Source organism: Acipenser ruthenus, chromosome 22, assembly GCF_902713425.1.
Source record: "Acipenser ruthenus chromosome 22, fAciRut3.2 maternal haplotype, whole genome shotgun sequence".
NCBI classification, from domain to species: Eukaryota; Metazoa; Chordata; class Actinopteri; order Acipenseriformes; family Acipenseridae; genus Acipenser; species Acipenser ruthenus.
In genome coordinates this window covers 7,371,907-7,399,633 of record NC_081210.1, presented here as the reverse complement: position 1 = coordinate 7,399,633, position 27,727 = coordinate 7,371,907, and the positions used below count along the sequence as shown (strand labels likewise).

Sequence of the window (27,727 nt, the reverse complement as noted above, 5' to 3'; positions counted from 1 at the left end):
AAAGGGCTGCTGTGTAACCATTTCAGAACCCTTCTAAAAGTTACTGGACATTTAAAAACCATCATGGGAACTGGATTTTAGAGTTGTACTGGGTCACAATAAGGGATGAGTCTGAATACTCGAGTAAGTGAGTATTCTAAATAAAATTACTACTCGAATACTTTGATCAAGTTTCGAATAATCGTTCATTTCTTAAATGGAAAAATTCGCTAACTATACACCCGAAAAAAATTTGGCACAGTATTTTTAAGAGAGGAGGAAGTTAAAAGTGATCAGCCACTACAAGTCTCACCTCATTGACAGGAAAGTGGGTGCCCTTCATTACCTAGCTCTGCTACTGGCTAAGGGAGTACATGAGCTGGGGAAAAAAAAGCAATGTGTGCAAGTATTTTGAAAAAACGAGACCACTGTGCAACGTAATCTCTGCAGCACAAGTATTTCGTATCGTAATTCAACGAGTTGAATGCTCAATCATCTAAAATGCATGCACCCATCTGCTTCTTTGGAAGAAAACACAGTATGCACTCCTCGTCAATCTCTGTGAGCCACAGTGGGTACAGCAGCTGGGCGCCCCCAAGTTCCACCACCAGCATCTGTTGGCCCTGCATTGGGGCAACCTGGCCAGATACAGTTTTCACACAGAAAACTCTGACACACAGAGTACTTTATCTGTGAATATTAATTTCCCTCAGTGTCAAAACCATACCCAGACAATAAAGTAGATTTACAGAAAATATCTGACTCTCCCCTTTAAAGAAACATTAATTATCTTTCTATTTTTTAAAGAAAAAAATATATAATTTTGTGACTACAATTATAGATCAAATATCTAATTGCTTACCCAAGCCCAATAAAAGAAGAAGCAATCCCTTGTGTTTAAACTCACTTTTATGGGTAAAGCAGAAATTCAATGATTCAAACAAGTTATGAAAAGAGTTTGACGAATACTGTACGTAATACAAGAACACACATGTTGAAGGCTGTCTAGAGCTGTTTCATTGGTGTCAGTTAGGATAATCATCCAGTTTGGATAGATAGGGTTTGGATAAGACTGCTGCAGTGTGATAGTTTGGGATCCTTTTACCTGCAGGAAATGCTGTTTTGTGCTGTAAAAGACAGTGAATGTTGGATTATTGTACTGCAAAGGCTTTTTTCCTCTCTTCATATTATACGTGGATTATTCTGGGGGCCAGCAAAGGTACTCAGTAACACCAGAAGGCTGTAAAAGGTTTTTCTCACACAGTATAGAAATGGGAGCCGAGCTGTTTTTTTTTTTCATTCACATCATGTTCAGCCTAAATTAAGATTTAGTGTGACCTTTTTTCCAAAATTGAAGCAAACTCGCCAATCTCCATGGCCAACATTTCAAATGGCTGTGACAGATTTAATGGATAACATGATTTTATTAACTTACTGTTTGAAAGCCAGACACATAAATTTCTTTATATATATATATATATATATATATATATATATATATATATATATATATATATATATATATATATATATATATATATATAAAGCATAATATAATGCTACAAGGTAGTTAAATACAAAAACGGCTTTCACATCTAGGTTACCTTGTGTACCACATAGCTATGTAGTAGGCCCCATTGTTTATAATGAAACAACATGAAAACACTGCTGGCTTAAGGAATATATGAAATTGATTGGTTTCATAATTGTTGTATGTGATGTGCCTAAAATATCTGCATGCATAAATAAAACATTTATTATATAAAAAACAAAACAGGAACCATGTTTACTAAGATAATGGCAGAGCATCATGTCCAGCACATGTATCATCTCCGCTGTGAATCACAGGTGAACAGTCATCTCACATTAAATGTTACACATTTACCAACAACAGGGTATGTTAGAGGTGTAAAGAAAGAAAGAAAGAAAGAAAGAAAGAAGTAGACAAAAGCTAACAACATAAGCCTGTCAGACATCACTAAAACAGAGTCACTTGTTGCGCATTTCACGTGCCTGCCACTAGGGCAACCAAGTCACGTTACCTCCCAATAAATCTCAGGGGAATTTTGTATGTGTATGGAAAACAAAAGAGAAGCAAAAGGAAGCACCACTGACCTAACCATTTATACGTTTTTTTTTTTTTTATCAAGAAGTTCTAGGCCTGCAAATTGCATGACGGCAGGCAAGCCACTCTTGTTTTCTATGACTCTGCCCTGATGTTGTCTTTACTCTAGTCCTGTTTCACACTGGTGTGGTTCTCCTGTTGGCTGATTCTTTGAAATCCTTAGGGATGGAGTTGTGCACTTGTAAGAAGTCTCTCTCCGAGTTCAGGAGAGTCCCCATCGTGGCCTTGGAGGGGTCCCGGGACAGGGTGTACAAGGATATATCCGTGGAGATGGGTGCGGTGAAGATTTTGCCGACTGGGGAGGCGTCCCGGGACCGTGGCTCGGTGGATCGGGAGCTTGACCGCCGACGGAAGCGGTACCGGTAGCTGGGGATCCGACTGAAGGCCGACTTCTTGAAGAGCTCGGTGCGGGACTTGGCCCGCATCTGCCGGTGTTTCTCAATGTACATGTGCACGGCTATGACTCCCACCATCTCTGCGATGATGAACGAGAGGGCCCCGAAGTAGAACGACCAGCCGTAGGAGTAGCTCTTCTTTGAGTCACTCTTCCCAGGATCTCCAGCGTTTGCAGATATGTACACTATAATTCCTATTATATTACTTAAGCCTGGATTGGGAAATAAAAACAGATAATTAGCCTCTGTAATATATAGTATGGTGTTATATGTTGAGGGGCAGAATGATCCAGGCTTCATTTAAACATGATATCGATGTTCAATTAGGTCTAAATCTTGTGTTACAATTGTTTAATGAGCCAATATCCATATTACAAATATTGAATCAGGGATACTATTGACTGGCAGCAAGTGTGTGTGTGTGTGTGTGTTGCTTTTCTAAAGCCAGAATTCAAGAAGGCAAACATAGTTTAAACAATCTGTATGAAGCATGAGGGAGCCCACCATACAGTGCTGAAATAACTGCTTTGATCACAGCTTATAGGTGTGAAACTAACAAGAAGCTACAATGAGCAATAATATAACTGCTCCACCCTGCAACTAAGTTGTTTCTTGTGCTGATTTAATTTCTCCCAGAAAATGTGCCTTTGTATTACATTTGTTTCAAGATTAGGACTCTGAACTTTTCCCCATAAAATAATTTATCTGAAATAAAAATGAAACTTGTTCAAAACTTGTGAATAGAAATGAAAATAATATAAAACCTTTCTTTGGTGAATCCAGTTTTCACTCGAATCACAGAATGAATCAACTAGACAAGCTGAACGTTTTAAGCGCACGTTGCTTCTAATTATTGATGGCCTTTCCCTACAGATGTACATACAGCGTATAAAGCATATTCTGCCTGCAGATTGTTAATGTACCGGAATGAGAAAACACAGGTAGAAGACATTCATTGTGAAACATTTCAGAAGAGAATGATCATTTCATTTAGTTTCCTTTCTCTTCCAATATGTGCCCCATTCTTCTTTCTCAAAGAAAAAAAGGCAGTCAATGACAAAGCTGAGTCCAATTTTCCAATGTAGTGTAATGATAAGGCATGACTTATTTTATTTATTCAATTAAAAAAAATATGTTATAATCATCCATTAAACCTGTATCATGTTTTCCTGTTAAAAAACTCTTACATTACATTTATTTTTAGACGGCTTGTCCCTTAAGCTGGATATATAATGTTTAAATGATATACTTACCTGCAGATACAAAAAATATGCCAGCACTGAGTATGACGTTGTGCCGACTCTTGTAGAATTCACTAGCAGCAACACAAAGGCCCCCCAAAAACAACAGCCCTACACTGAGGATTGGGAAGATACTGGAGGCACGCACAGCTCCTGCATTATAAAATAAAGAATATCAGTGTTAACTAGCTTCAAGGATAAAGCAAAGTTAGAGTTCTAGAACCAGCCCTAGGAATCGTACAGTTCTATATAGCATGCAGATCGTTCTTTTCGCTTGTAGAGTAAGATGCGGTGGTCCTCTTAGCAGATGTACAACAAAAGCCTTTACTGATCTATTATAAGATGTCAGTAGTAACTTAACAGTACCAAGCTGCACATTGTGATGAATGGCCATGGTCAGACAAGCACCTTCATTACTTTCATTTATGTAAAACCCACATGTTGGTAATTTGTATAGGTCACAGGAATGTGTATTAGCTGTAGGCATTCTTTGTCTGATCATCATCTATTCATGTGTAACTTTATACTACATGTATTGCTTTAAATTACATTTCAACAAACCTCTTCACTGTCTGTTCTATTAGCATTAGTCTGCATTACAGATGAGAAGAGGGACTTGGGGGCCTTAGTTCTGTAGATTGTACTGATGGTGTATTCAGTTAATAGAACTAAAATTGCAATTTTAATTTTTAATATTGTACATACTTTATCATATAATGGAAAGCAGAGAATTTGGTTTTTAGATTTTTTGAAATGATGTGTAATTGGTATTATTAAATCTGTCTTAATTTACAAAACGACTGCTAGAAAAAAGGAAACGCTTGTGTTTAATGTAACAAATATAGCATCCAAGGGCAACTGCTGAGATTGTTACATCAGTAATACTGACTGGTGACAGATTTGATTGTCGAGGGAGTAAAACATGCCCATTTAATCTAAAGGCTTTTACCTTTATTCCACCCTCACCCATCTAATTCAACTATTTTATGCCCAGAATCAGATTTTAACAGTGCAACGTTTATGCACAGTATGTACAGGTTACAATGCTTGTCTCACAAGTCCAAGATTAATAGGAAATGGCTGGCTGCAGACCACGATTGCCATGTTTTTTTTTAATAAATTATCATTAGAGCACATAAAGTGGTTTCTGCTGGATTGCCAACGGGCAAAACAAGTATGATTTAGATTTCAAAATTCTTTTTTATACTGTTTCAAAAGAAAAATATTGTACTGGCAATAAGAAACAATAAAAAGTAATAAGATGGGCTCACGGTGGAGCAGTAGCCTAGAGTACAAATCTAAACGATGTCACAAGTAAAATTATTTGGTGGTCATAACCTAATTGGACAGTCCATGTCACAAATACATTAGAATATAAATTCATTTTTATATAGCACCCTTCACGCCATGGCATCCCAGAGTGTGTACAATACACTCCAGTAACCAATTATATAAAAGCACATTTTAAAAAGTATGTGTTCAATTTAAACTTAAAATAATCCAATGTTTCAACCTGCCTAATGTTAACCGGAGCTCCACAAGAGAGGAGCACAACAGCAAAAAGCTGCAGCTGATTTAAGAGGATTTTTTGGAATAATTAAAACCTCTGCATTTTCTGATCTCAACAAGTAGTTCTTGGAGACAGGGTGGCCCTAACCCATTAAGGACCTTATAAGTTATTACGGCAACTTTAAAATCAATTCGGTAACTCACTAGTAACTGATGTAAGGATAAACCACTGGAGGAATATGTTGAGAAAGACGAGTGTGATAAAGCAGTCTTGCAGCTGTATTCTGGACATGCTGAAGCTTTCTAAGTTTAGTGAAGGTATACCAACAAACAAGGAACTGCAATAAGGGACAGGCTTGTTAGAATGTGGCACAGAATACAAGTCTAATATTGGCCTTCAAATCAAACACTACCGCTACGAGTGTAAATTTTAATGCAGATTTGTAATCCGTCTGAAATAATATTATGATAGACAAAAGCTGTACCATAATTCTTGGAGTATTATGAGCAACCTTTAAATAACACACATGACAAAGCAGCCGTGTGATTACATCTCCTGTTACAAAATAACAGCGTTCCATTAAATATTTGATCATTACATATTTTCGCCTGTAGGAAGAATGCAGTATTTTCCACTTCAGTGAAGTCTTCAAATTATAAGACTGCCTTGAATGTTATTTGAGAAGACTGTTGTAACAAAATATCTCCCATGTCAATGATGGTAAAAGGCATTCAATTTATTATAGTGCTGTACATTGTTTCATTACAGTGTCATCTCCAATGTGGGAGATCCCTGCTCCTCTTCACAGCAGGGATGCACATGCATTTCTTAGGGGCATGACAAGTGCCTTCCGATCTGTTTGCTGCACCTGAACGGCAGGCAGCAGGCTGCGCGATTAATGCAACACAGTTTGAAGTTGTTTCCTTTCCGTTTCTCCCATCTTTGGGAGAAGATAAGCACTTAACTTATCCTCTCACAGAGGTCTGTGGGTCCCCTATCTGATATTATTGAGATCCTCAACATGCCCCATTTTGTAAGATCCCAGCACACGCTGTTCACCTCCTTGTGACGCAAGATCCTTGCACCACAAAGCACTGGAGACAGCTCCTTCAGTAATTAAAACAGCTCTTGAAGACTTTGATCATGACTCTATTCCACATGTATCTGGAGGCAATTTTGTCTCATGTTTAGAGCAGAGTATTAAGAGCCAGAGAAAGATGTGGGCTCTAATCCTAGTTTAGTCACTCACTGTGAAATCTGAAGGCAGCCAGTAATACATTAGGAGTGTTTTGTTTTGGATTGGTGTGTGTTCTGCATTTACTCTACATGGCTGATGTTCAGTTTCCAGACCCAGCATGCATAGCTAATGAGCAGTTCCCTACTACATGTATAACTGGTGACTACACAGCACTGTACAAACCAGCCTGGTTCAATTAAATGAGCTACAGTACAGAGCTTTTAATGTCTGTTGCAACACGAGAAGCAAAAATAATGTAACATCTGTAACCCAAAATAGTTGTTAAATGTTACAGAAAGCTTTGCTTAAATGTAAGCAGCCTGTTTTAAAATCTTCAGAAAGTACTGAAAATTAATGCTTCCTGCTTGTTTTGTGAATCCTACAGCTTTCTACTCTTGCTTATTCGATTTCTACTTGTTGCGCTCAACTTGGTTTAAACAAGATTTCATTTTCAAGTTTTGGTTTGTATAAAACCTTAGTTAGACACCACTTTTGTGGTCCCCGCAGGACAGTATGCAATTACAGATCCATTAAAATAATTGACCTTCTTCTCCTGTATGAAGCCTTGGTGTACTTCTGGACAGCAACCTCTCCTTTGATGGCCCCATCTCCTCCGTGGTCAAATCTTCCTTCTACCACCTTCGAAACATCTCCAAAGTCCATCCCCACCTTTCCCTCCCGAATGCAGAGATACTTTGTCATGCATTTGTCTCTTCTCGACTCGACTACTGCAACTCTCTCTATAGCGGTCTTCCGGCACGCGCCATAAACCGACTGCAGCTAGTTCAAAATGCCACCACCGGCAGGATCCTTACCAGATGTAAAAAACGTGAACTTGTGCTTTGTGATTGTGGTCCACTATGAAAGGCGCTACATAAAACAAAGATTGATTGATTGGTTGATAGATTATTTAGGTGAATGTTGTTTAGTAATAGCACTATTCATGTTCAGTGAGTTGTTTTAATCTCAATCACTATTAATGTTATCATAACATAGAGTCACTGGTGCTCTCTTTAATGCCAACAAACATCCATTCAACATAATGGGATCCAGATAACCTCACAGGCTCTCAAACAAGGGGCCATGTTTCTTTATTCAGTGTATGCTCTGCTAAAAACACAACTAAGCGTACAGCACACCTTATATTACATATTAACTTTCAAACCTCCTTTTATTTACATACCATTAGCATTAACTAATTTGTTTTAGCCATTTAATCGCTAGCTTAAATGACTGCTAATGTTTGTCCATCAATGTTAATATTCATGCCGTCCAATTCTGAGTTTACTCATCAATGCTATAGGGTAAGAGATTGGAAGAATTGTTTGAGAATTAGTCAGGCTATGGTTTGAAATTTAGCCAGCACAGAATATGAACACAGAGGGATTTGGCCAGGGTTAAGATATCTGCTCTTGGGCTGGCGCATCTGGTAAAGGCACTCCGAGTGGAGAGCAGGAAGTGCCCTATAGCCTGGAGGTCGCCGGTTCGAGTCCAGGCTATTCTATTGCCGACCGAGGACGTGAGCTCCCAGGGGGCGGCGCACAATTGGCTTAGGTCGGCCAGGGTGTCCTCGGCTCACCGCGCACCAGCGACCCCTGTAGTCTGTCTGGGTGCCTGTAAGTTGCCCAGAGTTGCGTTGTCCTCCAACGCTGGAGCTCTGAGGTGGCTGCACGGTGAGTCTGCAGTGTGAAAAAAAGCAGTCGGCTGACGGCACGTGCTTCGGGGAACAGCGTGTATTCATCTTTGTCACTCCCGAGTCAGCAGGGGGGTGGTAGCGTTGAGCTGAGCCTAAAAATAATTGGTGATTAATAAATAAAAAAAAGATATCTGCTGTTCTTCGAAGAAGTTCCAATAGAAGACAGGGCATTAGTTTAATGTCTCATATGAAGGAAGGAATATGTATGTTGTAATGAATCTCCTCTTAGCGGCTGATCAGTTGATAATACTAACATCAGCATAAGACACGTACTCACTGTACCTCTCAACTAGATAGTCTCTGTAAGTTACCTTGGATAAAGGTATCTGCTAAATAAACAAATAGTAATAATAATAATAATAATAATAATAATAATAGTCTTTAGTTGAACCCTATGGTTTGTGGTTCGCGTCCAGCCCTTGTCTTTCCATTCAATTCGGTGGGCTGAGATGCCAACTCATTGCAACATTTTTAATGAGCTATGAGTCTCTTAACAACTTACAACTTTTCTGAATGGCACACAGATGCACATCACAGCAAAGCTTTGGAGTGTGAATACCTTTATCTGTGACAGTCAGGGTTTTTTTGTAAAGCTATTTAAAGGCTTTTTAAAGCTTTTTATTATTTGATTTTTAATCAGTAACATCTCCTGTTCAGTTTTTTGCACGCCAAATTGGTTTGCGCCCGAGCTACTAGCCTCTTGAGTGTTGAAATGCTGGACATGGCTGGCAGTGGTCCAATCCTCTGTCAAGTCTTTCAGAAATGCCACCGATAACAGTCAACTGAGCTGTATTATCAGCCCTGTACATAAAGGAGCACACTGTACATTTCGACAATGTCTTGTGTTCCTCTATGCTTTCAGTTTTATTTAAAAAATACTGAGCATTTCCAGCTTTTGGAAGGATACAGTACTTTGTAGAAACAGTTGTCTGCTTGACTACCATGGAACTTTACTTCAAAGGGATTTAAAGACATGAAACAGAATCACAATATGTGTTTTTTTTTGTTTTTTTTATTTAGTAGTCGCCAATTATTTTAATATTTTCTCCCAATTTAGAATGTACAATTATTTTTTGGCTCAGCTCACCGCTACCACCCCTGCGCTGACTCGGGAGGGGCGAAGAGGAACACATGCTTTCCTCCGAAGCTGCCCGCTTCTTTACACACTGCAGGTTCACCATGCAGCCAGCTCTGGGCAATTTATAGGCAAGCCCGCAGGCGCTCGGCCAGACCACAGGGGCTGCTGGTGCGTGGTGAGCCGAGGACACCCTGGCCGACCTAAGCCCTCCCCCCCTGTGTGGCGCTCGGCCAATTGTGCGCCGCCCCCTGGGAGCTCCAGTCCACAGTCGGCAATGGAATAGCCTGGACTCAAACCGGCAACATCCAGGCTATAGTGCGCATCCTGCACTCCACGCGGAGTGCCTTTACCAGATGCGCCACTCGGGAGCCACAGTTTTTTGTTCTCGTTGGCAGTTTTATGAAACACTTACGCAGTAGATACTCCGCAGCGTCCTGTTCATAGTCTGCATCTTCTAGAAAATGGTCGATTTTCTTGCAGACTCCTTTAAAGGATCCTAGAAGAAAATGTAAAAGTTTAGAGACATACAGTAGGTTTGTCTACACTATTATTAACAAAGCAACTATGCAGTCATTCCCCCTTGATATTCATGGGCCCGGCTGTAATCATAATGCATTAATGTGCCAGTGAATGCACAACACCATTGCCCAGGGTCAGCTATCTGTGGTAAGGTAAGGTTGTTTGTTTGTTTTTTTTATTGTGATTGTAACACATTTTAGAAGAAAGCTTTTATAGTGTATAGAGAAACGGTATTATTCTGAAAAAGTAGTAGTTACTATTAGTGGGTGTGGGGGGTATTTAAAGTGTACAGAACCACAAAAATAAACTAGTTAAAATCTTTGACAAATGTTTCAACAAGAAGTCTTCGTCAGTGTTTCTTCTATGTGAGAGGAGGCGTTAGTGTGTGGAAACGCACATTCAAAAGTGGCTTTTGAATTGATAAGACCTATAATGCTGTCAGACCTACCATACAACACAAATTAGATCATTGATATGACCAGTATGATTTATACAATTTTACATTGACAGTCTGATGTCTTTTAAAGAATTATTTTCAATTTATGACTACAGGGATATATTACTAGTCGTTTATAGACCCTCAAATATGCCTATTGTAATACCATATCTATGTGATTTGATATACATTTATTCATGGCATATGGGTAATGAAGTAGCCATGCATCAAATGAACTAAAGAATACTGTACAGAACCCATGAACAACATACATATATGGTAAGACTGCAGTGACTAAAATTGAATATTTTAGAACTGTTACCCATTAAATGTGCTATAATTCATGTGTTCCCTGCTGGGATATTTAATGGTGGTTACTTAACCCACACAACTATAAAAATGCTGAGCCAGCTAAACTATGCTAATGTTTTCCATTAGATCTTACCTACAATAAATGCATAACTGTTAATGAAATGCATTCCAGAGCAGTGTACAAAAGAAAAAAGTTATCCTCAATAAAGATCGAAGAAGCTATTATATAATAAGTAGAGAGGATGAACATCTAAAGATGAGATCATATGAAACAGGTGGAGCACCACCTTAACAGCAATCACTACTCGTTGGGACTTGAACAAGCAGACAGTATGCATACAGTAACTGCATACCATTGACTGCCTGGTTGCAATGTTACTGATACTGCATTTACAATGCATTGTCAGTGCTGTGCACTCACTGTATGTCTCCATTCACTCGATAGCCTCCACGATTGATCAAAGCAGTCCTGTGTGAATTGCATCATCAATCAGACAGATCGGCATTGGCTTATCTATAGCTTGCTATCTTCCCGGGAGCCCAGACTGATTTTATGATTGCCCATTGAACCATCCTGGCTAATGGAGCTGTTGCAGAAAGGGTTCGGCTCACGTCAGGAGCATAAGCGGTTCTTGATTACATCTCTCATTCATGAGAGGCACGCTAAAAGCATGGCAGGGATTGGGGTACTGATCTATGCTGCATTTTGAAAATCCATATCTCTGTATTCAAGTCTGGAGCTTGTTTCAAAGGGTCTTGACATCTTTGGTGTGTTTTGTTTCCTTCCTACTTTGTCTCATTACCACATAGCAAATGATTTTCAATACTGATGCAATGGTAATGCAATGGTTCTGTACTAAGAGGCAACGTTAGCACAGAAGACATATCAATGATATCATAATGGTATGACCAATACACACTGATAAACCACAATTAAAACATGTGGTGCAATTTAGGATATATTCAACATAAGCCAAGCAGAATATCCATCCTGGAGAAAAAAAAAAGATTGGTAAGTGAAGTAGAAAAAGCATTTCTGGGCGTGTTAATTTCATATAAGCATATTAGCAGAAGATCTGACTTACTCAGTCTTAGTAGTTATCCCCTACACACCTCAGCCAGTTCATTTCTAGTTTGCACTTGAACATTTAGTCCTTTCCTAGGCGAGCTGCTGTACAGCTGAGGAAGTAAAATAATTTCCACCCCCAGTAATTTATCACTTACATTCAGAAGTGCATTCCCTTAAAACTTATTGGACATTTCAGATAGGCTCTGCAGACTCATTTGAAGTGGTAGGGGAGAGGTACAGTGAAAGATTGATTTAAAAGAAGCAAGCCACCCCACTAACTAACTAATACAGTCTTCAAAGCTGGCACTGTTCTTGCATTGTTTAAAATTCACGATTTTATGGGTCCAATAAAAATACATATATCAAGGGTGTGACCCAGTAGAGCGAGCAGAGACACTGTGCTTAGCAAAAAACTGAGCGAGAGAAGAAACAGACAAAAGATATCAAACATGAATGGAACAAAAATTAAAAAGAAAATAAATAATTATTTCTTTAAACCAGCTGACCTAAGCAGGAATGAACTGTGGCCCGAAATAAATCACTCCGAAAGAATCATGAATAAAACTACACAAGGATGGTTGCGAACTAGTTAGCTATTAATCTATAGACTGTGGGCTCCAGTTTTTTTCTCAAAAGGGCTTTAAGAGAAGATCAAGCAAAGATATTTGGAAGTTAATTAAAGTAGCACAGCGAATGTGTGCGGCACCATTATAAAAGGGCAAGACCTAGTCCTCCCTTAAATCTTACAAAAGTATTCTATCTAATAAGCAATTAAGTAAAAGCTCTATTGCTTTGTGAAGCGAGTGGGCTACTGAATCCCCAGGTACCAAGAAGACTGAGGAAATGCTGATTGCCTGAGTACCTGCAACAACCAGGTACAAGTTACAATTTCCAGGGCCCTATTCTATAGATCAGTTGCTCATAAAGGGGAAATCAGTCTAGTTGAGCCCTTATTGTTAGAAGCTGTTGAACCATAAAAACTGTTGTCCACAATTGTGTAAATATGTAATTGTTATTTATTTCCTCCCAACCAATGAACCCTACCATGTAGTGCAATTGATACACGTGTCAAATGTATCTCCCTAGATGGTTGCGCACTGGCTCCTCCCACCATGACTCCTCCCACACAGGCTCCTCCTATTATGACTCCTCCCACCCAGCTCCTCCCATCATGACTCCTCCCACCCTGGATCCTTCCACCCTGGTTCGGTACAAGACAGGTTTACCAGGTAGAAGTACAGCTAACTGTTTGTTTTCACAATCAGTAAGCAGTGTTCAAGCTCATTAAAAATAGGTTTGTATTTGCTCCATTTATGATTCAGATCTTTTGACCAGGCAGTCCTTTTGAACAGCCAAACTATAGAAATACAAATAATTGAATGCTTCTTCTTGTCTAGCGTGCTGCATTTCCCTTGCTCGTTAGACTTACAGTGCACTCTAATTGAAAGGATATCAGAGTAGAGACATTATTATTTGTGCCATATTTGGGCTACTGGGCATCCATAACAAGTCCATTCAATCAAGTTGTTTGAAAAATAATTCACAAAGCCTGTATAAAATACAAACTTGCTAATGACAATGCTACCAGCTCACAGACTGTGTGTGTGTGTGTTTGTGTAGCAAAGAGGCAGTCAAGCAGTTCCAATCGGAGTGATTGTCCTACCTAGAGCTCTCATGGACACACCAGTTCACTTTAAATGACTGAGGCTCTTAAAGCACCCACCAGGGACCAGGCCACAGTGGATATAAGCCACCTCACTGCTTACAGCGACTGCTACTAGATGCGTCGACCCGGAGGACAAATCAATATATCTGTTTTCCACAGTCCAGACATCACTAACAGCAGCGAGTGAAGCATGTTTTTTTATAATATTGCACTGCTTTCAAATTGGCAGGAGGGGGGGCTATCGACTGTACGCGTGTGGCTTCATGAGCTCCTCAAACAAAAGAATAAGCAAAAAGAGAAAAGAAAAACAAAAATAAAACACAGTAATCAAAATTACAAATAAAAGGTGCTGCACTTGGCAGCTTCACCCCGACCGTCGCTACCCGCACGGTCCGGGTCTCCGTCCTACACTCGCCGCTCCCTCAGCCTGCTAAAAATACTGATGGGGTCTGCCCACAGTCTCGGTTCTTGACCAGAGCGTCCGCACGTCTTTTCAGCCCTGAGGGAACAGCAGAATGTTAACTTATAGGACCAGCAATTCCCCCAAGACCCGCCTCTCAGCCACTCAGAGAGAAGGAAAGCCCGCACACCCACTCTCCCACCTCTCTGTGTCACTGCCATGACTGACAGGCGGATATTGACAGGCTGCTGCCCTCTCCCTGCAGCACTATGAACACATGATCAGAAGAGTCAGTACAGGTCTCCCCCTGTTACACTACCAAATTCCACATTCTTTTTCTCATGCTGTCTGCAGGGTTTTTTTTTTTTTTTAATTTTTTTGAGAATTCATTTTGCACACAGTTAATATTGCACAGGAAACTTCTCATTCCTTATTTTGATTTTACAATTTTAAAAAGCATAATATTAAAAAAAATATTATTCTATACCTTTTTTTTTTAAGGCACATTACAATTTTTGAAAAATGAAAGCTGTTCCCAAATGAAAATAAATCTGAAATATACTCTGTACCTCATTCAAATATACTCTGTACCTCATTGTCTTTAAAAGTAGCTGTAGTAATGAATTTTTGACATTATTTGAAAACATATCGAAATTAAGGTTATATGCTATGCAAAAGAACCACAACAAAATGATTTATATGCTATGCTTTTGCAATCTAGCAGAAGGAATGTATTTAAAACAAAGCAGTGTGGAGTAGTGGTTAGGGCTCTGGACTCTTGACCGGAGGGTTGTGGGTTCAATCCCCAGTGGGGGACACTGCTGTTGTACCCTTGAGCAAGGTGCTTTACCTAGATTGCTCCAGTAAAAACCCAACTGTATAAATGGGGAATTGTATGTAAAATAATGTGATATCTGTATAATGTGAAATAATGTATAATGTGATATCTTGTAACAATTGTAAGTCGCCCTGGATAAGGGCGTCTGCTAAGAAATAAATAATAATAATAAAATATCAGCCAGTAATAAATATGTTTTAAATCCAAATGATATGAAGACCTATGGATACATGGTTAAGAGAAGTCTTAAAATTCAGTGTTTTAGATGAACCATGAATGAGTGCACATGCCCAGTGCATCAATTTGCACAGAATTTGTTCAGCTTCACTGGTATCTCAGAGCTTAAGGCTAGATTCTTTGTGAACAGCAGTGTTCAATACCAATGTGTTGCATCTGCGATTATAACAGAAAGACACAGGGGACATTATCGTATAGAAATTTCATGTGTTTGCACATTGATCCATGCTGAATATACAGCACTGTCTGCAAACTACATTAATAACTGTCAGTAATATCAATTCACTAACACATCTTCTGTATAGTACATGTACATAAACAGCTTTTTGTATAGGTGGGTGTGTGCATTAAAAAAAGATCTTTGTATGTTTTTTTCCAGTTTAATACAAGATTGATCATGATTTGGTTCTACAAAATTCTGTTACACAAAAAAGAAAAGATGTTGAAGTAAGGATGCATGCTATTTTCGGTTCTCATTATGGTTTGGAAGAGATTCCTCATTAGAGAAGGGATGCTCTAACGGTTTGTCAATAATATCTCTCAAATCCAATACCACGGAGGCTGTTTAATCCCTTACTGAAACAAAAAACTCGATAATCAACTTGTGGAACTGGAATGTGAAAAAAGGAAAGTGGTCCACAATGTGGTTTACATATTAATGTTCTAATTCCACATGTGATATGTGGTTTCCATGCATTGAAACAAACCAAAAAAAACAGCAAAACACTAGGGAATCTAAAATGACCTTTTCCTGCCTGGAGCAGTCAGAGCTACTATGCTTTGCTGTGGCTTGCTTTAACACTGCAGCTGAACCTGGAACTACACTGAAAATACGGCTGGCTTGTTTTTATCCTGTGCTGTCTCTATGGCTACCAACGAAGAGTAGGTAAGACCTTGTAGACCTCTCTTGCTAAGTATCATCCCTGGGGCCTGATTGTAGCGGGCTGTGTGGAGATGAGGGGCATGTAAGGTCCCTGGATATCAGTGTGCACTTGACTGTGTTTAATTAGGTGTGTGTCAAAACCTGACCCTTTTGGCAGGGTTGAACTGACCTGGGTGCGCCATTAAACTGGCCCTCTAAACCTTTCCCACCCAGGTACGTGGATGCCTTCTCTATCTACAGCTGTGTTTTGTGTATATCAGGGTTTATGTGTTCATTATAAATTTTGTCTAAGCCAGTTTTTTTTACACTGTGGAAGAAGAATGAGAAACGTATAGGATGTTGTGTCACACTCTCCTTGGAGACATCTTGATAAGTGAATAATATTAAACATTCAATCATAAATCCTGATACCTTCTTTCAGAAATATCTACTTTGTGAAGTAGCCATTAGAATGTTTTGGCTACCTGTAGTTTCACCTCATATGACTGGAAAGGCCAGGGGAGGTGTATGAAATCCCTGCAGCACTCTTCAGTGTGTTGGAAGTAGCAAAGTGACCCCAACCTAAAATAATGCCCAGGAGTCTTTGGTACCTTAGGAAACCTACATACATTTTGTAGACCCATAAAAAAAGATCAGATTCAAAGCATTAGAAGCTGTAGGAGGTGCCACGACTTGTTATTTGTGATGAACACAGAGTAGACAGGGCTTTGATTTAAAATATCATTAGAATACATTATCAACACCATGTCCTGGGGCACTGGGGCTCCCTGGAGATTGCCAGTCCATGCAATATTATACAAATATTGACTTGGCTTACTTTATAGTGGAAAACTATCGTAAAATATAACTTTTTATAAATCCATGACGGTATTTCTTTTCTTTCAATGAGATTTTTTTTATTTTTTTCGCAGTATTACAAACATGCCAAGCAGTTTTCATATTTCAGATCTACAGCTGCATTGTAAATGTACCTTCAAATGCACCGCTTAGCATAAGGAATGCTCTTGGTCTTTTCTTAGGTCACTTGTAGTAAATGATCATTGTCACGTCAATGTCCTTCAACAGAGACTACATGCATCATTTAACTTTCCATTAAAACTCTTACTGTATAACTGTATGGGGACCTTTTTTATGCTGTAGGTCATTTACAGACGTACTTAACCCCTACTACAGACTGTGTGCATATTCTTTGTTTAAATGTATTTTGCAGGCTCATACAGATAACATTATTGACTTGGATCATTTTGTAAATACCTTACAGCTAAATATAATGCTGGGCAACAGTATCGTTCATCATGCAATCAGTACTAAATTGCGACATCGTTAATATTTAACCTAGCAGTACGCAGGGTCAGACTGATCAATATTTACTTTGCCGAAATGAAAAATCGTTCACACACGTAGATGAGTTATGTATTAACGGAGCAAGAGCAATAGATACATTGATAACGGCAGTCCTGATTGTGTGGTCAAACCAGAATGTTAAGACAGATCTGTGACATGAAGGATTTATATTGTTGGCCTAAGAAATTTTCTTTTATTAACTTTATTATCTTGTTGGAAACTGTAAAAACAACAAATAACTTTGATCCATGGCATACTGTAAAGGATAATTCAGTAACTATATGCCACCACCATTGTAAAGTATTTGAAGAAAGGGAGAACTTTCCTTCATGCTTTTTAATAGAAAAACCAGGGTAACACTATACATTAAGTGTCTCTAATTACTGTGTATTTACATAGTGGTTAATTAGTAAATACATGTGTACTTACACATAATTACAATGTTGCTATGCATAGTAAAATGTACTTAATGTGTACATATTTTTGCATGATATATGTAAGTACACTATTGTATCAGAAAAGGGTTAGGGTTAGAGTTAGGGTTATATCGTGCAAACAAATATACACATGAAGTGCATTGTAACTATGCAGTTATGTGTAAGTACACATGCATTTACTAAGTAACTGCTATGAGAATAAACAGCAATTAGAGACCCTAAATGTAAAGTGTTACCAAAACCAGCATATTGCAGTTGGATACAATACAACATGCATGTATCCCCTTTGCTGAAACTTGGCTTTGATATTCATTGATGGTATGCAGTGTACATCTCCCTGATCTCCCAGTTCAGGACTGTCGCATGTTGAACACTCATTTTATTGCACTGATTAGTGTTTTAATCTAAGGTTTACACAGTCACATCTGATGTAGGTCATATTGTTGAAGAAAAAAAAGTACATGAAGTAATTAGGCAATGTGGTTAATTATGCAGTCACACTTGTGACAGTCAATTTACTCGTACATGAGCTGCTCTTTAAATCTCTACACCATATGGAAGGACTGGAAGACCAGTATGACAAATCCTAATGGTTTTAGTAGTCTTTTGTGCAGTCTCTGGTATCAAGCATATGCTTCATGATGTGAGCCCAAACAATGAAAGAATAAACCCCAGCAATAACCCTGGTAAAGTATGAAATGGTCATTTACATTAATGCTGTTGGAATTTACTGTAGTTTGCAGAAGATGAAGTACTGCAAAATAAGTAATATCCAATGAGCACATCTTATTATAAACAGTTTTAAAAAAAAATAATGTCCAATTTGCTGATGGACAGGTTCAAATAAAATACGTATACTTAGTTATAAAAATCCTAAATCCTATTGTAATCAACCATGTATTAATAATAGGTGTATTCATAAAAGGTAAACTGTGGACCCACCAAGTCTATTTATACCCCCCCTCAAGAGAAAAGGCTTATAAAGGTCAATATGTCTGAAATAAAGACCATTGAAAACAGAACGACTGAGTCCTGCCAGACCAATGCTTAGTGTGCTGCTGCTAGTTGTTTTGACAGGCTATAGTGACAATGGTCTTTTCATGTTTGCAGATCATCAATAGCTTTTCCATATTTTCCAGAAAGATACAGATTATTCCCAATACAGTGTCAGCACCTTCACGCTTTAAAAGCCAAATATTTGATGTCTAAATACTTGATTGTCACCTGAATGCCACTAACATTTTTTTTCTTTTTTTTTCCTGGCAGCAATTCCTTATGGGCATAAATATTTGCAGGCATGAGCCCATTGCACTTAGTGGAGAGAGTTGGTCCATCAAAGCCTTATTGTTCCAATAAGTTCAATGGTGAAGGCGCTGAACCCTTTCCTATCCCTGCCTGCAACGATGCTGCACAAAAACAGAACAAAACTGTAACACCAGCCTGCTTAATTAGCGGATATTATTCTTTATGTAATCCACAGCTGGCATCTGAACATTTTCAGGAACAAACACCTTTGTCAATGTTGGACTTGTGTAACCTTAGGCTCTTGTTAATTAATATTCTATGTAAAATATATTTTTAAAAAAACAGAACCTTACTATATGTGTCATAAGGTATACCGCCAGTGGGGACAAAACTGAAGCTGTATTCAGATTAAAGTGGCAGAAATTACACATGCCTGCCTCCCTACACACTGCTCCTGCTCATCCTACATGCATTTTAATCAGATCCTACATCAGTGCTTAGGATAACAAACCATGTAACTTCTTTTAATCAATTTTGCTATATTTCCATCTGCACTGTAAAGGCTGTAAAAGGAGATCTCATCTTCTTCCACTAGCAAATTGAGGTCATAGATTGCCTAGCGAAATATGTCTGATATCAACATTGGTCATTGTTTGCTTATTTCTGGTGACTGTTTGCCTGTTTTTTTCAACATCAAGATTTGATAGCAGCCTCTACACATCCCTTTCAAAAGGTTCACCGAGTCACTCTCTTCCCCCCGAGTGGAAACAAATGAGCGCACCAAATGTGTTGGCTGTGTTGGAGGGGACTGCATCTTCTCCCTGAGCTGATCCTACCCCTTAGACCTGACTCATAGCTGTACCGTCAACCACTAAATGCCCTTACCGTTACTATCACCCATCACAAAATTAGTGTACCCTCCATTTTACTTTATTTCATACACCATTTTCCTTTCCAACATACACTATATACAGTAAATGAAACTGCCCTGTATCCAACCAGTGTCACCTTAAAACTAAATAGTCCATTAATGGCCATTTTTCTCTTTTTACCCATGAAAGGCAGGACCAGCACATACATGCCTGCCATATCTTTATACCCCCATTGATCTTTATGACTCCCTAGTGGGGTAACCCCCAATGTCACGCTGTGAAGTGTTTACTGCACCATAATCGGAATGAGTATCTTTATTTAGCTTGTTTATGTTCTGACCGACAGTTGTGATCAGAAAATTTAGTACCCCCCTTGAATAGGCATCGTTCCACTTCTGTAATGCTTGCCCATAGAAATCTTTTTTTGTGTTTGCAAAACAAAACTTCAAATGTCTTACTGTGACAGAGCGCGAATGAATCCTAGTCAACAATCTCGCTCCCGACCTGTGAGGGCATTGTGTAACAGGAACAGTGTGCCCCAGACTGGATGGTTTGACAGTTCATTCCAGGGTCAGTTGGAAGCCGGCCATCCAAGAAGGGCGTGGAGTCACAATACCAGAAGTCATCTCCTTAATGTGATAAGTGATGTGTCAATCTTGGATTGGAGGATACATGATTGCACTTGCTATCGAAGGGGGTGGGACTGAAGGTGTATCAGGGGATGTGGCCGAGCGATCTGTTCCTTGTGTTATGGTTATGAGTAGACCGACAAGGACAACCAGTGTACTAACCGTGAGTGTTTGTTTGTTTTGTCAAGTCTAGTAATTGTTTTGTTCGTCATTGTTAGATGGCTAAACTCCGGGAGCTGTAGCGAGATGCTAGTAATAAATCCGGACTACACTTCATCCCTGTGCACCACTGTATTTCACCATCTGTACCAAGAGCACTTATTCTGGACTTTGTGAATGTGCTGTGTTTATTTCGTGCTTTATTATTTAGGGACTGAAATCTGGTTTACGAACGGAATGATACACATTGTTGTGTAGAGCCCATTTTTTATTATTATAGTGTTGCAGGCACACAACCCAGCCTATTAAAGAGCTGTTTTTCACTGTGCACTGCATCACCTCTACACCTGCACACTGCAAACCACTTTGTCACGCTTAGTTTTTTTAATTTACCAGGCAGCATGATTAGATTATAGAACTTTAACCATTTCAATAACAAATTGGTTATGATGTATCCTTTGGTAACTTCACAAGAGTGGGGTTATGAATGCATGCAATTCAAAAATGTGACTTTACAAATTGCTACCAAGTACATTCTACATTCTAATAGTAACATTGAAAACAGTGAATTACTGAAGGGTCCTAGTTGAATTAACTGAATTTGTGAATTTGTCAAAAATATGTTATGTCATGGACTGTTAAATGTAGCTAATTAGTAGTCTGGCCTGTATACTGTTATATAATTGTCTACGTATTGTATGTAACTGAATAAAACTCAAAATGAATCGGTCAGGTATACAGTGCAAAAGCAAGTTGCTAAGGTAGCATGGTCTTTGCAGTTTTGTTTAAAGCTTTTTCAATTTCAGTGCTCTATAGTTACCTCTATAGTTATTATTTTTTTAATTGACAACATGTATGAAGCATGTAGTTTGGTGATTGGGTGAAAAAGCAAGTTATGTAAAAATGCACAAATCAACCCTCTACATATGGTATTTACTGTGCAGCACAGCACTGTATGCTATATATTTATCGGTACAAAGGTTGTATCGTTGATTGAGAATTTAATATGAAGAGATTCCAGTAATAATTTCATTATCGAATAAATTTATTTCACAGACCCTGGTTGCAATTAGTACAGGACATATAGGTTTTACTCAAGTGGTGTCTGTAATGCATTTGTTGCTGTGTGTGCCAAAGTGTATACTGTTCTCCATACACACACACACCCCCCCCCCCCCCAGCCCAAGTTAGGTACCATGGAGGGCTGTCAATGTATATAAGCCAAACAGCTGTGATCTCAGTAATCATACAGCCTGCTGTCACTCCTCAGTATGGTAGGGTGCTTTTTTTAATCAAAAGCAACATCACTAGGTGGCTGCTGGAATTTTGCTTTTGTACTGGAGTTTGGAGTTTGATGTTAAGCAATGACATAGGAATGCCAACGCTGTGACAGCTGGGTAGAACTGATCTGACATTGCCTTTTAGTAAGTTAAGTTTAGATTAAAAAAATTAAGAAATTAGATACTTACTGTCCATTTTTACATGAATGCTCCAGTAGACTGTTCAGAGATAATGCACCATTATATTTTAAAGCATTACAGTTATCCTCTTCAGTAGCTGATTGTTGGAAAATCAATGTCAAATTATAGCATTTCTACCTTTTCACCTCAAACACAAAGCTTAATGATTGTTATACAGTAGGTAGGCACTTGTAATTTTGCTATGAAGAAAACCTATCTGTGCTCAGAGCACCTGCTTTAACTTGTCTTATGTGTAATGTAATCTGATGAAATCTGCATTCAGGGTGTATTTGGGAAAAACGTTAATTAAGTTAAATAAATTAATTACTCATTAAAGGCAAATCTACAAGAAACTTGTAGACAAACATTTTAATTTATGCCTTCACAGGTCATTTTAAGACTATGGTTTTAGTGTTATTATTAATTAATTCATTCATTGGTTCATACATATCTCTGAAATTGTTTTTTTTAAGCATGTATTCATTGAGGCAGTGATTGCATACACAAGAATCACTGCAGTCATCAACCAGAAAGAAACAAACATCTCAACCAAATGTCAAGGTCACCAAAGGTTAGGTTTAAAAAAAGGTCATCTGGACAACATTGCTTTCAGTCTACATATTTGGAATATTTGGAATTAAACCACAGAAAATTCAAGTACAACATACATATCATTTTTTAAAAATTAAAATTACTTTTCATACGTACAGGACACAGGACACAGGACACAGGACACAATGTTTGTAAAATGTAACACAGCCTGTGCTTATTAAGCCGTTTAAGGCAACGTGTGATTTTCAACATAGTTATTTATTATTTTTCATATTGTGTTCATTTAAAATGTTGTTGTAGTCTTCTCTAGCACAGTGAGGGAGAATGATTGATACAAATATTTCTAAACACATTTTGCAGCACTGTTCATGATTACGCATTTAAGTCTATTTATCCATATTGATAATAAAATAAAGAGAAATCTTATCCAATTCTCCGCGGTCAAAACATGTTAATGCAAATAGCAATACAACATATCATGTGGCGTTCTTGGATACCTTATTAGTCTGAAACAATATTTAAATTGCTTTGGATGAATACCTGATGCCATTCCATATACATAAGCTATATTTCAAAAAAGTCTGTTGTGTAAATAGAATTTCAAGTCAAATCAGCTGGTACTGAATCTTAAAGAAAGCAAGCCTGCCTCCCTATATTAGGGAGATTAGAGTAATACAACTCTCTGGTCGTTCAGTATTAGTATTATCCAACGGAACATTGTGAATACACGTATTTAGTTACCCATATAACTTGCATGAAGTTATAAGCCACAGGTTGGCGGTATATGCTATACAAACATTTTTTTTGTTTTTTCAAATTGATTTTAAAGTTAATTTCTATAGCCATGTTTAGTATTTGAAAAGTCAGATATTTTGCATGAAGCGTTGAAATTCATTATGACGATATTTAAATGCAAAATAATAGCACACCGTTTCAAAATAGAAATGCTGTATTTTTATTTTTTTTATTATTATATACTTTAATAAAACTCCCTTGTTTATTGTTGTGAAATAGTAAATATGGATTAAATAGACTGCCATTTGTAACGCTGGATTAGAACAAACATGAAAAAATGTAAAATGCATGTATGCAGTGGCTACTTTAATCATAGTCAAATAGCTATATTTAAATATTAGATGATATGGGCTTATCCACAGGTAGTACCAATTGGACATTTTCTCTTATATGTAATGGAATAAATAAATAAATAAATAAATAAATAAATACCTTCAAGACAGCAGGTTCTCCATAATCCGGAGTGGGTCATCACTTCTTCATTCTTTCTACTAGTCTCGTTATCATTTGTGGACTTAGTCCTGCATACGCCTCTGGAATACAACCAGTAGTCCGTCCCAACAGCTATAGTCATCAGGCTAAAAGCTGCAAAAGCCCCAACTGTGGTGATCAACATTTGGAATCCTCTGTCACACATCCTCATAATTCTTCATTGTATAGTGGCAAATAGAGGGAGGGCAATTTACTGGGCTCACAGTTCACACACGTCTTTTGGATCAGGACCCCGCCATCTTTAAGAATTGCCATTATTTTAGACTTTTGTTGTGGATATTTTTTTTCGCGAGCAGAGACTTTCAAATTTACTCTTCACACATACTGTATGGAACCCTTTTATCTTCAGTCAATAATCTGAAAATGGAAAAGGGGTGTATATGTTTTCAATTGATAATATACAAAAAACAGTCACACCAAGATCACAAAGTTCAGTCATGTACCATATTGAAAAAAAACAGCTAGGAAAAAAGCGTCTTTCTTTTTCTCAAGATAAAAGCATATTCCACACACGAAAAAATGACTCCTACTTGCAGGCAGAAGTCGTGATAAATGAACCAATTCTACTGACTAAAACGCGTCCTGTTTGCTAAGAGGTTCTCATATGAAAAACGCCTACTTTTATTTATTCTTGTTGTTATTCAGAAAAAAAACCTAATAGAATGAGTCTTTTAATTGATGCATTATTCCCTTTTTTCTTTTTTAATGTTTTCAACCCACAAGAAAATGAAAGAAAAAAATCCATCACAGTTCATCACAGTTTTGCTGCCGCTAAAACGTCAGCTTCTCCTGCTTCACGGCTCTTAGAAAAACACACACACAGTTGGTTAAAAGGCATCTCTTGGATAATAAAAATAATACTAACAATAATACTGGCTTTTGCGGTAGTGGTGCTGAACGGATAGCTCCTACAACGCCCAGTGTGGCACCAAAGGGACCGTCCCCTCTTGCAAATGAAGCGCGCTGTCCGCGGTCCTGAATCTATACGGCTGCTCCACTCAGCGCCGCTGAGCTCGCGCTGAGCCTGCAAGGCGTTTCTAATCTCTTCACTTTGCCATCACCGCCGCCTTCAGAACGCCTCTGGCCCCACCAATGTGGTACTTGCTGTAGTCCTTGATTATGCAAACATATTGACAAGTGATGCATAAAGAATGAAACCCAGGAGAACCGAACCACTTACTTGAAGCTAATATTTGCCATGGCATATATAAGCTAAATGCAAGTCATATATAGTATATTTTATACGGTTCAGCGTTAGAATATAGTATGATTGTTATAGTTAATGTGTTGTTTTACTTTAGAATGCAAGGAAGCAAAATTCAAGTTGTAAATGTAAAGAAATAAAACATAGAACGTAAATGTTTCATCTCACTAAAATACCTATTTTATTTTAAGTATAAATATCTGTTATTTAAAATAATGGCATATTGATTCCTCAAATGTAACATTTCGAAATCTAACATGAAATACTGTACTACTATTATGGCTTCCGGTAGACTTTTGCATATCATTTTGTAGTTTCGATTAGGTGATGTTAAATAAAAAATCTAAATTATGTTCATAGAGTTTTTTTTTTATGACTCAAACCTAAAATTCTAATTGATGCAAAACCTTTGTGCATAGCTGTATATTGAAAAGTTCCCTATTAACATTGTGTTTTCTCACACATGTACTGTATTCAACAAATGATATTATATCATCATACACTGTGCCTTTTATTCTATTATAGATATTGTAATTAAAAACACACAATAAATCACTGGCTGTCATTTCTCTGCACGAGTACACTAGAGACTCCTTGCTTTGCTGGAGTTTGACGAATTACAATCACACTAATTACCTTTTTTTTGGCGAGGCTTATGAAGATAAGCCTCTTGTGGCAAATCCATATCATTTTTTTTTTGTTTGTTTGTTAATTTTTTATGTGTGTGTGTGTGAATTTTAGCACTCAAGATGAGGGACAAAAACAGAGGCTACAGATAACAAGGGTGGGCACTATTAAAGCATGTCCTGGTGCAATATACATATAGTAGACTCTCCTGTAGTTGTGAATTGTCCCTAACTATTCGTACTTATCATTCTTATGTTGCTTACATGGTTTACAGAGTGCTTCTGGACCAAATGCAAGGCAGGTAATGTCTTTCTGGGGTTGATGTCAGCTTGCATGATATATTTACTGAAGACAAATGGATTATATATGTCCAGTGTCAGGAGAAATGAATTATTCATCAGATTTTACTCTTCATAGAAATCTTGGCCCATTGAGAAATACTGTAGGTGCTCTCCGGGTCCCAAAATGTAAGTGCAAGAACATATCAAACCGATTCCTAACTCAGACAGTAAGTAACTTTAATGGCATTTGAATAGATTTTTTACATTTCCCTTTTTCTGCTGTTTGCAGTCATTCTCAGTGCTTTGGGTTTTGTTGCCCCAATATCTTGTTATTATTATTATGTTTGTCTATATCTGTCTTTATACGGCTTCCTGGAGAATCCTAACTGTCGGGCTATTTGCTGCTTGTCCAACACCTTTCATGAGCAACAACATAAAAATGGATTATACTTTTTTAATTTTTTAAATGGAGTTTATGGGGGACTCCTTGGAGCTTGCCTGGGACCCTAACTATCAGAACTGAACTGTCTGAAAAACACAATACGTTCTGAATCAGTATGTCATTTACATGCAATACACAACAAGAGTGGTGCCACACGTACCGGTGCATCTTATCCTATAGTCTAGCACTGCAAGTTTTTGCTCAACAGGCTTTTCAATTTTGATTGATTCTCTTAACATTTTTTGAAGGGAAGGTGGATAAAGAATAATGAGGCAGGAGAGATTGTGATGCAAATTAAATGGATGAACGATAGCCCTGGGGAGATCCCTCCTGAAGGTCACCAAGTCCAATGTGTTGCTGTTGGTCAATGTTTGGAGCATTAATGAGGCTGCTCCTCCTGCAATGTCTTTGATGGATGGAATGATGAGGCTCAGGAAGAAAGCTTTCCATTCTGATCACTTTTACCTTGATATTAAATTTTCCTCTAGAAAATTGGGTAAAAACAAAGAGGTCCTTGAGTAACCGCAAGGTTTGATTCTGAATCACAAATCAAAAGAGTTGTTCTGAGGTGATTCCCTGCTCAAGTTTATTTTGTTTCGTAATGTTTTGAATTGGTTTCAAAAGGGACCATAATTTTCAACATATGCTTAAATGAGATTTACCTATGCCCAAATTCACAAGGGGAAGGAGACATCCACCTGAAATATAACTGAGTCAGGCAAATTAGGTACCACTTAATTTGATTTAAAGCGCCTATTTTTATAAGCCAATCTGAATTCTCGGTTTAGTGATCTTTTGCCAACCTCATAAGGCTATTAAAGGTGTTGCCCCTAGGGTTTTAAAATCCATTCCCCTACCCCTTATTGGCCAGCAAGCCCCTTTCCAGTTGGAATTCACTAAACACAATGCTATGGCATTGTGCTCTCCAAAAAAAGAAAAAAAAACACATTAAGATATTCTATAGGGTACTGCAGAGGTATATTTCATGAGACATATTAGAAAAAAAGGATGTGGGACCAAAGACAAACACCATTAATGAATAATCTACGACTGACTCCTTTACTGGCAATAGTGAATAAAAACTCAAAATCAGCAATTATTCAGAGATTTGTTTTTGGTATGATATTGTTTGAAAAGTGCATTATGAAAAAAAAAAAGATTTTAATCTCCAATTACCAGCTGCATTCATTTTTAAAGAGTAAGGATAAGATTGTTATACAAAACAAGCTTATTGGGAGAGAGAAGCAAGTGCAAGTGTTCAATCAAGAATGTCAATATAAGCAATTTAACTTCCTGGGTTAAGAGAGTAACAGTCTCTCTCTTTAGCTAATATAAGAGTATACAGTACAGTGCTATTGCTGTTCAGTTTCAAGGGGAAAAAAACATACAAGAGCAGTAACACAATATGTCAATTTACATGAGAGTAACAATCCTCTGCCCCCCATGTCACTGTACATGAGGTAATCTTGAAATGTACTAACTTTGTGCATTTTAACATAATGTGTTCTGTGATTCATTTATTACCTTTCTTTTAAATATCTGTTCATATTCTTTATTACTCTATTAG

General features: G+C 37.9%; 1 protein-coding gene across 1 annotated transcript; it reads right to left on the bottom strand.

The window, feature by feature from the left end:
- Positions 1 to 870: 870 nt before the first annotated feature.
- LOC117431338 (voltage-dependent calcium channel gamma-3 subunit-like) lies at positions 871 to 24,679 on the bottom strand. The gene is made up of 4 exons (XM_034052156.2): positions 23,547 to 24,679; positions 9,674 to 9,757; positions 3,753 to 3,893; positions 871 to 2,711 (listed from the first exon to the last, which is right to left on the bottom strand). Exons 1-4 carry the CDS (start codon positions 23,755 to 23,757, stop codon positions 2,221 to 2,223), a joined length of 927 nt encoding a protein of 308 aa, XP_033908047.1. The 5' UTR covers positions 23,758 to 24,679; the 3' UTR covers positions 871 to 2,220.
- Between the last annotated feature and the right edge of the window lie 3,048 nt (positions 24,680 to 27,727).

Coding starts and splice junctions, on each gene's coding strand:
- LOC117431338 (XM_034052156.2), bottom strand. CDS start 23,757: ATGAGGATGTGTGACAGAGGATTCCAAATGTTGATCACCACAGTTGGG. Junction 9,758..23,546: donor GAGAACCTGCTGTCTTGAAG/GTATTTATTTAT, acceptor ATTTTCTTCTAG/GATCCTTTAAAGGAGTCTGC. Junction 3,894..9,673: donor CGCTGCGGAGTATCTACTGC/GTAAGTGTTTCA, acceptor TTTATAATGCAG/GAGCTGTGCGTGCCTCCAGT.